Here is a 15,580-nt window from a genome sequence, read left to right as displayed (position 1 = left end):
GTAATTCACTGTGACTATCTAAAGTTTGAAGTGAATATAAATCTCAGTGAAACATCAGCCTCCTCCCTCTTAATCCATTCTAACTTTTCCTCCTGCTCTGGTCGCTCCCTGTTCGCCTTCAGGCTGAGTGTAAATCTCAGTCCTCCTCCACCTCTTTCCCAGCTCTGGCAGCTCCTCCTCCTCCTCCTGCTGTCATTGCTCTGAGTGGAGCCCAGCCCCCTTTACTTTACTTGTCAGCTGGAGCTCTCACACACACTCACACACAAGCGCTCAGGCCGTCCAGCAGGCGAGGAAACACAGGTATCATGACCCTGCTCCAGGACAACCTCCACTCTGAATCCTCCAACAGACGCCTTGTCCACCAGTGAAACGTCAAGGCAACCTCTTGAAAAACATGATGAGGAATCTCTGAGGAAGTGTTCTATTTTATTTTTTCAAACTCGCCACATTTGAATTGTCCTCAGACCTCAGGGATTGTAACAGGAACATGAGTGTGAAGAGGAAAAAGGCCGGGCTGGTCATCAGCTGGCAGAAGTCATTCTCCATCCTGGCTCCTTGGAGGAAAGGTACAGTCACCTTCTGTCTTCTCCCATGTCTGTCCATGGCATTATGAGTGGGTTAATCTTCCCCACCAGCTCGTGTCTCCAGAGAGATGAGATCAGGGCTTTAAATTGACAACCGGCAACCCGCCAAATGCGGGTAACATTGTAAAGTTACTAGCCAATTTGGCAGGTGATGAATGGAGCAAATAACCCTGCGTCTGTTTGAATCGGCCGGCTGCAGAAATGTTTCCAGATTGGTCTGTTTTCCGCCAAGAAATTTGGGCGGTTTTGTGTGTGTGTTTGGCTTGGAAACGTAATCTTTATCTGGCAACACTGCTTGTAGTACTAATCCTACATTTCCCATCAACCCTGTGTTGTGATTGCGTGATGCGTGCGTGATCAATTACGAGCTACGCTGAACCGGAGAAGGCTTTAATGTACTGTATAGCTGCCATCAACCCAAATAAAAACAATTTCAAACAACATGGATGCTTACAATGTATTCAGCGGCACTCATAGTCTGGTTTATTTTCCTTGGAAAATATTTGACCAGTGGAAAATCTGATTGGGTAGTTAAAAAAATAAAATCTACTAGCCATGTTGGTTGAATAAGATGCAGCAGTGACTTGAGTCACAGGTTTTCCATCTGATCTCTCTCTGATGAGGGGGATTTGTTGAAATGGAGGGATGAGTCACACTCTGAGGGTCTCTGTTCTGCTGACTTTTTAATTGAGCAGGAGTGTGAAACACTTTGAGAACTGCCTTAGCTGTGGGTCTACAGGGGCACTGTGATGTGAAGCAAATCTGTAGATGTTTAAATAAATAAAAAAAAGCAGCTGCATCATATGACTCAGTTGGTTTTTATAAGAGTTTAATTGGATTTCCAGACAGGATTTTTCTTTCTAAAGGGCAATAAAGATTCAGGAGGAACTTTTAAGACTTAGTTCTTCATCTTTTCTGGCTGCTTATCGTAGAACTTTTAATTTAACTTAAAGCAGTGCTTTTAATTAAAAAAACTGAGAGCTGTAAGTGTGTCTGCTTCTGGTTGCCCCAACAAAACACAGAACTCATGTAGGCCTACCCCCCCCCCTCCATGTGTCTACTGTAACGGGAGAACAAAATAGAATAGCAGCTTTCAAAGGACAATTCATACAACAATGCAATAATTGCAACAATTTGATCATATGTTCCTCTAATATATATTTTTCTGATTGTGTGATTCATCCTGACATAAATACTTTATTAGATTTTAAAGTTGCATTAATTGTTTTGGACACTTGGAGGCAGAAGGTGATTATCCCCCCTCTTTGCTTGCTCCTCGGGGCAGAAAGAAGAGCTTTGAGCGTGGTCAGCCCTATACTCCCACAGCCTTATTCAATTCAATTCAATTCATTTTATTTATAGTATCAAATCATAACAAGAGTTATCTCAAGACACTTTACAGATAGAGTAGGTCTAGACCACACTCTAGGACCCAACAATTCTAGTTATTCCCCCAAGAGCAAGCATTTAGAGCGACATGTTCCCACATTTTTAAGATTTTTCTTAAAAGTAGGCCCTATGTTAGGGTTAGGGTTACATTCCATCTGTAGTCCATTGCTACTGAATAATAGGTTGGGTGTAATTCGCTACCAAATTGGGAGAAAGGGGGATGAAATCTGATACAAATTTATGAAAAAGGAAATGTAGGAACATAGCCTAATTTTGAAAAAAATCTTAGAAATGTGGGAACATAGGGCTGTGGGAACATAGGGCTGTGGGAACATAGGGCTGTGGGAACATAGGGCTGTGGGACCATAGGGCTGTGGAACATAGGACTGTGGGAACATAGGGCTGTGGGAACATAGGGCTGTGGGACCATAGGGCTGTGGAACATAGGGCTGTGGGAACATAGGGCTGTGGGAACATAGGGCTGTGGAAACATAGGGCTGTGGGCCCATTGGGCTGTGGGAACATAGGGCTGTGGGAACATAGGGCTGTGGGACCATAGGGCTGTGGAACATAGGACTGTGGGAACATAGGGCTGTGGGAACATAGGGCTGTGGGAACATAGGGCTGTGGAACATAGGGCTGTGGGAACATAGGGCTGTGAGAACATAGGGCTGTGGGAACATTGGGCTGTGGGAACATAGGGATGTGGAACATAGGACTGTGGTAACATAGGGCTGTGGGACCATTGGGCTGTGGGAATATAGGACTGTGGGAACATAGGGCTGTGGGACCATAGGGCTGTGGGAACATAGGGCTGTGGGAACATAGGGCTGTGGGAACATAGGGCTGTGGGAACATAGGGCTGTGGAAACATAGGGCTGTGGAACATAGGGCTGTGGGACCATTGGGCCGTGGGAACATAGGGTTGTGGGAACATAGGGCTGTGGGAACATAGGGCTGTGGGAACATAGGGCTGTGGAACATAGGGCTGTAGGAACATAGGGCTGTGGGAACATAGGGCTGTGGAAACATAGGGCTGTGGGCCCATTGGGCTGTGGGAACATAGGGCTGTGGGAACATAGGGCTGTGGGACCATAGGGCTGTGGGAACATAGGACTGTGGGAACATAGGCACGCTCTCTTTTGAGCCTTCACCGAGGAGGGACAGAACAACCTCCGGTTCAGCTGAGGACCGAGGAGTCGAGGAGCTAACAAATAAGTGACATGAGATGCAGCCCAGATAGTCAATGAAATTAACCGCGGAGAATACTAATACAAAATGGCGAACACACTATATATATAGTGCACTATTTCTGTGATAGGGAAACATTTAAACCAAAACATTTAGCTAAAGAGAGGTTAAAAGCTTTGTTAAACTGAAGGTTTGGTGATAATTCTCTGTGGGTTTAGCATTGCGATCAAAACCTTTCACATAACCTACATGTACAGTAGTCATATGATTCACGGTGAACATAGAAATATTCCAGCTTTAAAGCTGCATAGGTCCTTTTGTTACCACTTGGGGCTGTGGTCCGTAAAAACCAAAAACAGCGAGCTAAAAGAGCTCCAAAGAGATGAGGGGAACAGCACAGTTGAGGATTTTCTCTGGTTTCTTTACTCCGAGTTGATCCATTGCAAATATAAATATACTAGTAAGTGGAGCTTTATGGGATGAGCTTTAAATTCTATATAACAGCACATGTTTTGGACGAGTGTTGCTATGACATATTCAACAGTATGTTAAGCAGTGTTCATCTGTGTTGAGCGTGTGAAATCTCTCCCTATGTGACGCTCCAAGACACAATCAAAACCACTACACTGAGAGTTCTCATTCTCATCCCTGTTCTCTTTTCTATACTTGACATCATGTTGCTCTGCATTCCATGTGCAAGCCTCGTTCAGATATCACTGTCAGCTGATTTACAGTACCAGCCTCCATACCTGCCGAACAGCAAATCCTCTGGCCGTTTCGTTGTGGGAGGGATGATAAAGACCATTTTAAATGGAGGGGCCAGGATGGGGCCACATGCCATTTTAGGGGTACCACATATATAAAGCACAAGTGTTACATACCACCAACCCTCCATAGGTTTGGTTCTACAAAAGACTAGATACACATATAACAATGAACAAAAAAATACCCATTCAGTGTTAACCTACATTTTATTTATCACTGCACAGAATAATATCCCCGTCTTTGGGGATAAAATGGTAATAAAAATATTTGCCACAGTTAGGGGCCCAGAGGGGGATCGAGGCTAAATATGATGGTGGCACTGCCCCCTCCCACCCCCCCATCTAGAACTGCCACTGAACACAAGACTTTCACCAAGGAAATGGGTGGGTGGGCTTTGAGTTTTAACCCAATTTACTTTAATTTTAACTTTTTGCAGGGGCGTCGGACTGGGGGGAAAAAGGGGACTGAGTACCCAGGGCCCTCATGTGAGGAGGGCCCAAAAATATGCTAGAATGAATAGCTGTGTATGCGGGGAGGGGCCCATAGACAATGCCTTTTTACAGGGCCCAGAATTTTGTGCTACGCCCCTGACTTTTTGTGCCTAAACTTAACGGTCACGTCACAGTTTTACACACAGTTGGCTAAACTTAAAGGGTAAGTACCGTTTCTTTTCAACCTGGACCCTATGTTCCTATGTTTTTGTGTCTAAATGTGATGGGAACAACAATCTTTGACATTGAGCGAGATCTCTGCAGTTGGCAGCGGAGAAACAACCTACAATGTAAGTTAATAGGACAATTGTCCAGCTTGTACTTACCTTCACAGAAGTGCTTTTTTTACCGCTGACAGACTCAGATTAAAGGGGTGGTTCAGAAATTTGGACCAAGTTAGCCAGTGTGTTATTTATCAGTGGAGACCGTTTTCAACACATTTCATCCAGTCCTTCCAGTTGCAGAGTACACTGGTGCTCACTCTGTCTGACAACATTGTCACAACGTGTCAGGACCATCATCTCACGGTGACCGATATCTGCATTACAGCCACCTTTTTGTAGCTATACTTGACTTGTCGCAGTAATTTCGTGTAAGATATCATGCGGATTGTTGTGCATAAGCGTGAGTACGTCATTATACGAACCCGTTGATGAGAATGCATTGCGCTCCAAGACAAAATCGAAACCATCACTACACTGAGAGTTCTCATTCTCATCCCTGATCCCTTTTCTAAACTTGGCATCAGGTTTCTTTGCATTCCATGTGCGAGCCTCATTCCGATATCACTGTCAGCTTATTTACAGTACGAGCCACCACACCTGCCGAGCAGCAAATCCTCTGGCCGTTTCGTTGTGGGAGGGATGATAAATCTGCTCATTGTTGTGGCTGTGAGGGAGCCCCTACGCTCTGCTTGACAGCAGTCACATTGTTGCCATGTTACTCAGAGTAGGAAGAAGAGGGCCATTGTTAAGATAACACTAACATTGTGTACAGTGTCGCTGTTTAGGTTCAGGAGGGAGCGGGAGGTTGTCTGGGGAGCTGAAGACGTATGAAATAATACTATTTTTCTCCAAACTGTAAGATAACATCACTGGTTGAAGTCTGATGTTCTTTGTTTCATGAGACTGCAGAAAAGTGTGGAAAGAAACCAGAAAGGTTTAAATAAATGACCATCCACAAAACTGCCCTCTCTTATCACCATTTGGTGACAAGTACCTGAAAAATTCTTTAGTGGAATTCTTTAAAAGACAGGATTACAACGTAGAGAGGAGGTTAGTAAAGTAGTACTTATGGTATGTGTGACACATGTACTAAGAAGAGTAGGGTTGAGGAAGTAGTTCATGGTGTTTGTTCTGAATACACTACACACTATTTTTATTTTATACAGATACAACTTTGCATTACACCCCTAGTGTGGAGGTGTTTTAGACAGCAGATGTTACAACTTAACAGTTAAAAGATTACATTAGAACAGCGGTGTCAAACTCAGTTTCATTACGGGCCACACTGGAAAATAAGAATCACATTAAGGGCCAGACATGTAAAGTTTATTGACATGACATGCTTTTATTTCAGCGAAAAAGTCAAACATCTGACTGTATTATTGCATGTCCTTATTCCACACATAGCCTTAAAAAAGTCAGCAAAAAATTCCTTAGCCATCATAGAGTTTAGCAAATCAAAAGCAGGCGACCACACAGCCGACTCACAGCAACCTGTTTCACAGCCTGCATATGAAAACTCACCGGTTCTGTGAGTTAAAAGTCTCAAAGTCGACAAATCTGCCAAATTCGCGTAATTGCAGTTTGAAAAACAGATTCTCGTCTTTTTGGTTTGGCGCACAGCTAGGCGGCCGGAAATGTATTGTGAACCTATAAATTGATTTGCATGCCGGATCAAAATCTACGAAGGGGCCAGATTCGGCCCACAGACCTTGAGTTTGACACCTGTGCATTAGAAGATGACATTGGAAGCGAGCTTGAATGAATATCATGGATAAGGGGGAAAGCAACTGTTTCAATGACATATCTCACACCCTGCAGTGTTTTGTGGGAATTGTAGACACAATGAGTACTTTTTTTTTTTGGTTTTCTTTAGTAAAATGCTAAATGCAGGACTTAACCACACCACTGATTCTGACCGTTTTTTTATGCTTCGCTTATAAAGCATGAGGAACTGCTGGAGATGTTTCACTCTCTCTCTTTGTACCCTTAAACCTTTGCAATCTTGAACATTTTTTCACACTTAACTAAGTGCAATAAACTGAACTAGTAAGAGCTCTAGAGTTTCAGAAAATGTCCCCAAACATGTTTGATGTGAAAGCACCTTGAAAGTGTTTTGTGTGTATACGAGCCTTGCTAAATGTCTCATTGAAAAAACTATGAACTATGAAACTGGCTGCTTAAACCCCTATGTCCTGTATGTTTTGAGGGATGGGAAGTCTAACTTTAATTTGTCAGAGGTACTAAGCTGCAGGAGATTTGACTAAAGTTACAGTGCTCCTGCACATTCTTGCCTTATCTTAATGGTTTCTGCCCCCCCCCCCCTCTCCTGTTAACTTTGATAAAGAGAGGGAGTCTGGGTATCATCCCTAAGGTTGATGACGCCACGACCAACAGAGCAGTGGGAAACAGAGCAGGCATCGCTGCTGTGCCTCGTGTTGAGAGATGAGTCCAGAGATGTACCGGTTCTCCTGGGTTTAGAGGATGGTACCATGGGATAGCTTTGGGGGCTGCAGTGGTCATCACAAATCTGCTTTACGTCACTTGTTCAAGCTCCTTATAGGGCACGTGAAAGAAATGCTGCTTTGGACTCAGGGCTTTGTCCTTACCAGTGGTGTTATAGTCTGAAATTTCATTTCAAAGATAAAACTACATTTAACATGCTACCTCGGTTCATTTCATTTAGAGTTGCATTTTCCTAACAGGGTTCATTTGACAGGTATTGACTAGGGATCGGCCGATGGTTTTTCAAGGCTGATACCGATACCAAGTATTAGTAGTTAATGTAGTCTCGCTTTGCCAGACCCTCCTTCAAAGCGCGCTGAAGGAGGAGGGTCTGGCTACTCCACATAGCATTCGGGGATGGGAGGAAAACGTGCTCTGGTTTAATGGCATTTCTTTAAACCAATCACAATGGTCTTAAATAATTTCCCCCTGGGATTATTAAAGTGTTTCTGATTCTGATTCTGATTGGGCGGTGCTTAACCATAGTCCTCACAAATCCAGCAGAGGTTAGAACGCCAACACAAAGGAAGAGGAAGGTAACAAAAAATTCATGCATTCGGCTGAATTTCCTGCGGCACTGGAGCAATCCCGGAAGTATTACGTCAAGGATATAGACTATAGTTAATGAAACCAATATTTGGAACAGATATGCATTTACAGTGAAGATGAAAATCTTTAAGTCAAAATTAAGATTTTGGAATGTTACAAACTCCAACACAAAACTTTTTTAAAAATTATTTAAGCAATTATTTAATAAATGAGAAACTTTCAACATAACACCCAATTAAAGATAGTCAGATAGTGTTGTGGGGGGGGGCATTAAGTCAGACTCAGTGGTGAGAGAAACCGAAGCAGAGGGACAAACACAGAGCTGTAGCAGAGCCAAAGTAGAACACTTTTTAATTCATTCACTTTATAAACTGCCAGAAAACGGCCCGATAATCTGTCAGGGCCGATAATCAGTCTATACCTAGTATTGACTTTAGCTATAAAAAAACTGTATTTGTCAGCAGAATTCTTACTCTGTTTTCAAACAGAATGCAAAGTGAATTTTGCTCCTCCACTCAAACCTGTTTTTGTCAGATCAGCGGTCAGTCTTGACCAATGACCACCCAGAGTGCTAACAGGGGGCTGACATACCCATAACCCACCTGGGCTGTAAAAATAACCGTCTTGTCACAGCCTGTTTATGACCTCCTGTGTTCAGAATCTGAGAGGCCCGAGGGCTTACACGTGCCTGCATGCAGTGCCTCAAAAAGCCTCCCGAAATCTTAGGATACCTCTCGAAAATCTATCTTCTGCATTAAACGGCAGCCAGACGATACAGACCAGCTGCAGAAGGTGACGCCTCAACGTTATCCCTTGAACATACTGTACTTCAAGGGGTAATATAAATGAGTTTGTAGTAAAATAGTTTGTGATGTAATCCAGGTCCCAACCTCTCTACTTTAAAGAAATACATGTAGTTCCGTTAGGTAAATTGTTATTTTTTCGTTTCTGTTTGTATTTCCTCGGGAAAAGGAAGTTTGGGGTCCCCTTGCTGGAGCAAGACCCCGGATAAGCAGACGAAGATGGATGGATGTTTGTATTTAACCAGTGAGATACAGCGTGCTAATTAGTGAGACTTAGAGGTGTTGGGAGGTGTATGTTTTTTTCACTTTGGACAGAGACAGGGTAGCTGTTTCCCCCTGCTTCCAGTCTTTATGCTGAACTAATGGCGCTTACCCACTGCTAGTACCAGCTCTGCTCGGCTCGACTCGACCGCAGTGCCCCGTCCTCCATTTCCCATTGCAGAGTTAGTACCGCCTCACACACACACAGAACGTGGAAGGTGTGTTGTTTTTGATTCTCGGCATGTGGCTGTTTGCCAGAAGACACATTTAGTTTCTAAAGAAACTGGAGGCAGCAAAAAAAACACCGCTGGACCAACTATTTCAAAATGGGGGGTTTGTTCAGGACACCCCCCCATCTGTCGCTAGCAATGATGACGCAGTGATTAGTGACGATTCTCTCCGACCAATCAGTAGTCTGCAGGTTTTCAGGTCACCTTTTGGTATCACCTCAGCTCGCTTGGAACCGCCACGGAGGTGATACTATAAAAAGTACCTGTTAGCAGGTACCAGGTACTTTTTATCATTTTGGAAAACCAAAAAAGGGCGAGTAGAGTCGAGGCGAGTCGAGCAGGTACCATGTAACGGAAAAACGCCAAAAGCTAACCTTGTCCTTACTCTGCTCAATATTTAACACACATACATGATCTTCTTATGTTTCCCAAAATGTTGAACAAATTCCTTTAAGATCATGGAATACTTTGATGCACAATAAGTAAAAAGGGCATGGGCTATCTGCTTGGAAGCAAAAAATGTGCCCGATGTATTTAGGCTTCATTTGAGGTAATTAATTAAGTAATTTAAATGAGTGACTTGTGGTGTTTTGGAGCCGTCATCTATTGGTCAGTCTGAGGCCCCTCCACAGTGGTTTCGCCCCTCAGATGTGATGAATGTCAGTCGATACTTGATGGAATTTGTATGTACTGTTGTATTTCATTAAGATTTCTTCACATCAATGTGGTTCTCCACTTCTTATGTTCTTGCAGTAAACTCATCTTTGGACTTCTCTTATTGAGATTTGGTCAAAATCAAAAGTATCAAAACTGATGCAGCGGAAAGACATCGTCTTTTTTACACATTGTTCTTTCTTGACAAAACCTGGCGCCTCCATTACAATGCACCTCAAACGCCGACAGTTTGGGAAGAGATTTGAGTGCGTTCTGCTAGGGTCCTCTAGTGTATAGCCTCAAGCAGAGATGAGGCTGGGCTGCAGAAGTCTGTTTTTTGACTCCCAACACCCGCTGGCCTGTGCTAACCCCTGGATTCAGGCTGTGATTTTCCCTCCAGCTTTCCAAGCAGCTCAGAGCTTTGTTCTCATGGTGTCCATCAGAGAGGGCAACAGGGCAATCCACTTATTCTAATTTAGCACCTTAAATCCTGAAAACTCTGACTTTGTAATGGGACTCACTTGAATGACAATGCTAGCACTGCGGTGGAATGTGAAATGAATATGATGGGAAATGGCTGAAGGACATTTCGAAAAAGAGGCTTTAGGATGAGTCTGGGGTGGGGGAAGGGGAGGTGGACTGTCTCTAATTATATGTTGTGAATTTTAGTCAAGCGCAGAGACTGGAAATAGGCTGAGTCAGCCCGTGTAGACAATTACAGGACAGAATATCTGTTTGTGGTGTTTGGGAGGGATGAGAACAGCTGGTTCAGGCCTTCAACACCTTTCAGGCTGATGGTGGTTGTGTACGGGAGGATTGTATCACAATAGCAAGTAAGTAGGATTACTCAGCTGAATTGGCTGGATGACTTCAGTGTGTAATTAAAGTCTTATTTTCTGCTGGTAATTCACAGAAACAGACAGGCACTGACAAAATATATAAGAAAACAAAAAGGTGAGAATGGAGGTGGCAAGTTAAGTGAAAACCAATGTCTAATGTTTGATTTCCAGATTTGTTATCCTGCTTGTGCTAGAATTTATTTAAAGCAGTAGCTTACGCTTCGGTTCGGGACGAACAACCCCCCTAAGCTGTGATATAATATATAATAATATAAAACATATCACGGAATAAAGTGAGCTATTTGTCTCATAAAATGTCACCAATTATAGCCATATGAAAGTTATAGTCATTTACAATTTTCATTAAATAATCATGTTCACAATAAAATAGGCCCTCCTTGGCCGGCATACCAAAGCTGTTGCTATGAAACGCAGCGCCGGTAACGTTAGCCTACACTAGCAGCTAGCACAGGCCATTTCTTTTGCTCAACGCTAAAGAAAGGCACACAATAACCCAAACTAGCTAATCGATCGAGACAACCGTAGACCAGCAACTAACTGATGGAGGCAGCGATAGAACAGCAACTCCTGTTTTCTGCGTACACTTAAAGGGATACTTTGCTGCTCTGTGTCCTGGCAGTGTGTGCAGATGAACGGCTTCCCTCCGTTACACCAGCTATCAGTTCGTTAGTCTCACATTTTCCTCAGACACGGAGTGATACTTATTGTGCAAAGGAATAAGACATCATAGTCATTCTAAAACATAAAGAGAAGAGGGTGGTGAACCAATCAGATTGCTTGATTTGAGCTACCTGTTTTATATAAGTTGATTAATTCATTTCAGAGCTTTAAACATTCTCATTTGATGTTTTTTTTTTCAATTTCCACATTCCTGTTCAGTCGCTGAAAATAGATTGGCTTAAGCTGGGATTTGAGAAAAAAATAACTTGGACACAGAGACAGCACGGAAGACTCCTACAGAGCTGCAGCTAATACTAGTGATGGCCAAATAAAGCTTTGTGAACCATTTTCTTTATTTTCTGAGCCCACTAAATGGCGCTCTTGGTTTTAAGAGAAAGGCCTACATTTAGTGTATTCTCAACCCTTTGTTGAACAGAGAGCGCCATCTAGTGGGCTCAGAAAATGCTTCACGAAGCTTCATTTGGCCATGGCTAGCTAATACAGTCCAATCCCCATGAATTGAGTTCTAACATAGATCTGCGATTCTTCTTTTTAACCATGCTGTTGGTTTCCTCGCATTATAATGTCAGTCCACCGGTCGGTTGGTCACCACTTTGGTTAAGACTTAAATATGTCAACACCTGAAATATCTCAACAACTATTCAGTGGATTGCCATGAAATCTGGCTCTAACATTCTGGCTCTGACTTTGGTAACCCTCTGACTTTTCATCTAGCAACATGAGATTGACTTTTTGGGTTTTGAGTAAAATGTCTTGGAAAGTGTTGGATCGATTGTCATGGAATTTGGCAAATTTGAATGTGTCCAATACTTTGGTTTATGACCACATACAGTAGCTGTATAACTGATATTCCCATCAAACTCAGCTAATTGCTGTTAACTTTAAAACGTTAAGTAAGTAAACTGAGCAATGCAAATGAGTCAGTATTGAACAGAATAGAATATCATTTTTAATTTGAGGTAAAGAGAGAGACTGGTTGCTTTTAACTAACTCCTACTAACTATACTTTTCCTGTTGAGAAATAAATTCCTAAATAAAGTTTAGGTTTGACAGAAACAAAAACATCCTATCTGTTTCATATCTGGCTGAGACATGATATAGCAGCTGACCTACATCTCTTTTTAGCATTTTGCTCCAACACCTGCTTTAGATCTATTAATACATTTGTTAAGGTACATTATGAAGATTCCAGGCTGCCTTGCGAGTCACTGTTTGATCTCTTTGGTACAGGGGAGTCCAGGTCACAGGTTGTAAACTGAAACTTCAGGGGGATTAGAAAGCACAATGAGTACTATTCCTTAACAACGACCCAATGAAAAGCATCGGCCGTCTCCCGGAGCGTGAGGTGCCCTTTCCCCGTAGGGTTTTTCCTAAACCCAACCTCCGCCATCCCGCTATTGTTGCGCAGCCGCTTCCCGGCATATGGGGCGTCCTTCTTCGGCCGTCTCCCGGCCGTCTCCCGATAAAAAAACGTGCCCGTGAACACGTGAAAATAACATGACATTTACACGTAAAAAACGAGAAAATCGTGCCCGTGAACACGTATCAATAGATTAAAAATAACGTGACATTTACACGAACTGCCGTGAGACTGGGTTGTCAGATGTCTGGATCAACAGGCGTTGACACAAAGGCTGAAACCAGCTATACATATTCTGGCAGGGTAATTGCACCCTGCCTTCTTGTAAGTACATGTTCAACAGCTGTAGGAGAGATAGGCATCTGTAGTGGCAAAAAAAAAAAAAAACTGCCTCTGTGGTAGTTCCAGCTACAGTAGGTGTCTCTGGGACCACAATTTGCCATGGTGACAAACACACACAGACTTACAAGGTGAAACAATACCGGTGTAAAAAGCATAATCTGGTTGTATATAAAGTACGGTAATTTCTGGGAAACAGAGTTGTTTGGAAGAATAAGCAACACATATCTACCAAAGTAAACAGTGAGGCTGTGGATAAATATCATCAGTTTCTGGTCACTTGAGTGCTGTGTGAACTTTGCCCCCGGTTTCAGCTAATTGGTGAAGGTTGTTGGGGCAGTATTAATCAATAATTTGATTAATTTTGTATTGGCTACTTATCTACCTACCAATCAACCAAACAACCAACCAACAAGGTGCATCCATCCATCCGTTCATCTATCCAAGCACAGTGGCCAAGCAGGGTACTTCAAGCATAACATTTGGTAACCTGGAAACCAGCCAAAGAGCGTATCCATCATCAGAGGACTCGCAGACCAGAGAGTCTACATCGTAGCCCAAGGTAGGACGTATGAGTCGCACAACACTTAATGGCAATTTAACTTGTTTGCACACATAACTAGGCATAAACCCAATGCATTGGTTGTCAATGAGGACAGACAATAGACTTTGGGTGGTTGTTTATGGCGAACTTTTGATTGACTATCACGGATATGCGCGACGCAGTGTCGGTTATTTAATTACCGGGACTGGTGTGCATAAAGTTACCGCTGGTAAACCCAGTAGTGCGAGTAGCGTGTTGAAGCACAAACTGAAAAACAGGTAGTTAAGCTCACTGCAAAAGCGCTTGCTGATAAATTGAACAGGTTGCAAAATGCTAGAAAGACTAAGCTACACAAAGCAAGCTTCTTAAGAAAACCAATACAAAGGTTGATATTAAAGGGTGGTAAAATACAGATTAAGAGTGCAAAGAATTTCCTCCTCCTGTGATTTAAAAAGACAAATGTCAATGACATCATCAGCGACTAGTCAATGTTGACATGACTTTAATCACATCAGAGTCATGCAACCCCTAGTCAGTCCCTCCAGAAAAACGTGATTATGCGATCTCATAATTCAATGCATAATCAGCCAAAGTCCCCATATTTATGCGGGGGCCGCATTTTTTCAAATACGCCGCGCAAAATATGCGGGGCTTGCATGATTTCATAATGAATCAACGTTATGAAGTGATGTAATTACGCGACATGAACATCATCGAAAAGCTGCAAACCCCGCGATGAAGCCATGATGAAACCGCAGTCTTCCTGCAATTTCATCGCATAAAATTGCATAAATATCCCGCATATTCCACCCGCATAATCATAGCATTTTTGCCCGCAACAATCACAAAAAAACTCTGCATTTTTCTGGAAGAAATGCCTAGTATAGACAAGACCTGCTTCCTCAAACGGTCTATGAGGTACCCATTACCAAAGTTGAGAAGCTAGAGAGAATAGTCAGTTCATATGTCAAGAAGTGGCTTTGACTTCCGCATTGCCTCAGCAGTAACGGCTTGTATAAGAACAGTGCTCTGTCTCTAGGCTCACTGAAGAGTAAAAATGCACTGAAGTGAGGCTAGACATGACCCTGAAGACACTATGATCCCAGCAGCTGCTCCCAGACGGGAAACTGGGTGGAAGTGGAAATACAGCAAGCAAAATCTTCTCTCAGGCATGGAAACATCGTAGGACAGGAGCAGCAGGGAAGAGGTAGTTTTAGACTCCGGAAAAGTCAACCCACATGGCACAAGGCAACATCCGCCCAGAAAAGAAAGCTAGTGGTAGCCGATGTCCAGCAGCAAGAAGAGGCATAGAGAAGCACAAAGGCGGTCTCACGGTCCAAACAGGGCCATTGGATTAACTGGGAAAACCTGGCGCATCGTAAGCTCACTTGGAAAGATCTTTTGGAGAGATGGAGATTAAAGGAAGATGAATAAGTGTTATCGTCAGAGCCAGCTACGATGTTTTCCTACACCCAAGTACCTTAACCAAAACTCGTTTGGAGAAGATCCATGATGTCCTATTGCCAAACCCCAGTAACATTAAGGCACATCCGCACTGGCAGCAAAACCAGTCTGTCCCAATGCCGCTACACCTGGAGGCACAACCAGGTCCTGGGACAACTCACGATTACCCTGGAAGGAAGGAAAACTACCACCAATGCCCTATATCCCCCAATAGCCAGATTCTCAAACACCACCCCCTTTGTAAGAGTGGGCCCATTTTAAGTATATTAGGTACAGTAAGTATTTGCAATTAAATTTAATCTTAAATAGTAAGATATTGCAGCATTACTTCTTGACAGAATCCAGGTTGATTGACTTAAAGGCCTTGAGCATAATTACATGTAGTATAGATTATTTTGAAAATACCAAACATATCTTAGTAAAGCTGTTTTTACTCTCTATGCCTTCCTACAGTCCATGGCAGTCACTGTACTACATGTTATCAATGTGTCTCCATGACCTTCTTACAGTGATTCCTCTATCTGCAGGCTGTGTGTGAACTACAGCAGCTCTCCTGACACACTGATTACACAACTGACTGTCTGACTGATACAGCCAATTAGGAATTATCAGGAACTGCTGCAGGAGACACTGGACATGGGTGTTAATCCTTTCTATCTCCCCTCAGGGTTTACAGTCTTGTCAAA

The 15,580-nt window shown here is 43.0% G+C and overlaps 1 protein-coding gene across 1 annotated transcript in view; it reads left to right on the top strand.

Moving 5' to 3' along the window:
• The first annotated feature begins 236 nt into the window (after nt 1–236).
• LOC144532493 (uncharacterized) overlaps nt 237–15,580 on the top strand; it is a 68,335-nt gene continuing 52,991 nt past the window's right edge. Inside the window, exon 1 of the mRNA XM_078273279.1 lies at nt 237–566. Coding sequence (XP_078129405.1) covers nt 488–566 — 79 coding nt within the window. The 5' untranslated portion in view covers nt 237–487. The remainder of the gene's footprint in view (nt 567–15,580) is intronic.

This window comes from Sander vitreus, chromosome 17, assembly GCF_031162955.1.
Source record: "Sander vitreus isolate 19-12246 chromosome 17, sanVit1, whole genome shotgun sequence".
In the NCBI taxonomy this organism is placed as follows: Eukaryota; Metazoa; Chordata; class Actinopteri; order Perciformes; family Percidae; genus Sander; species Sander vitreus.
This window is presented reverse-complemented; position numbering and strand designations above follow the sequence as displayed.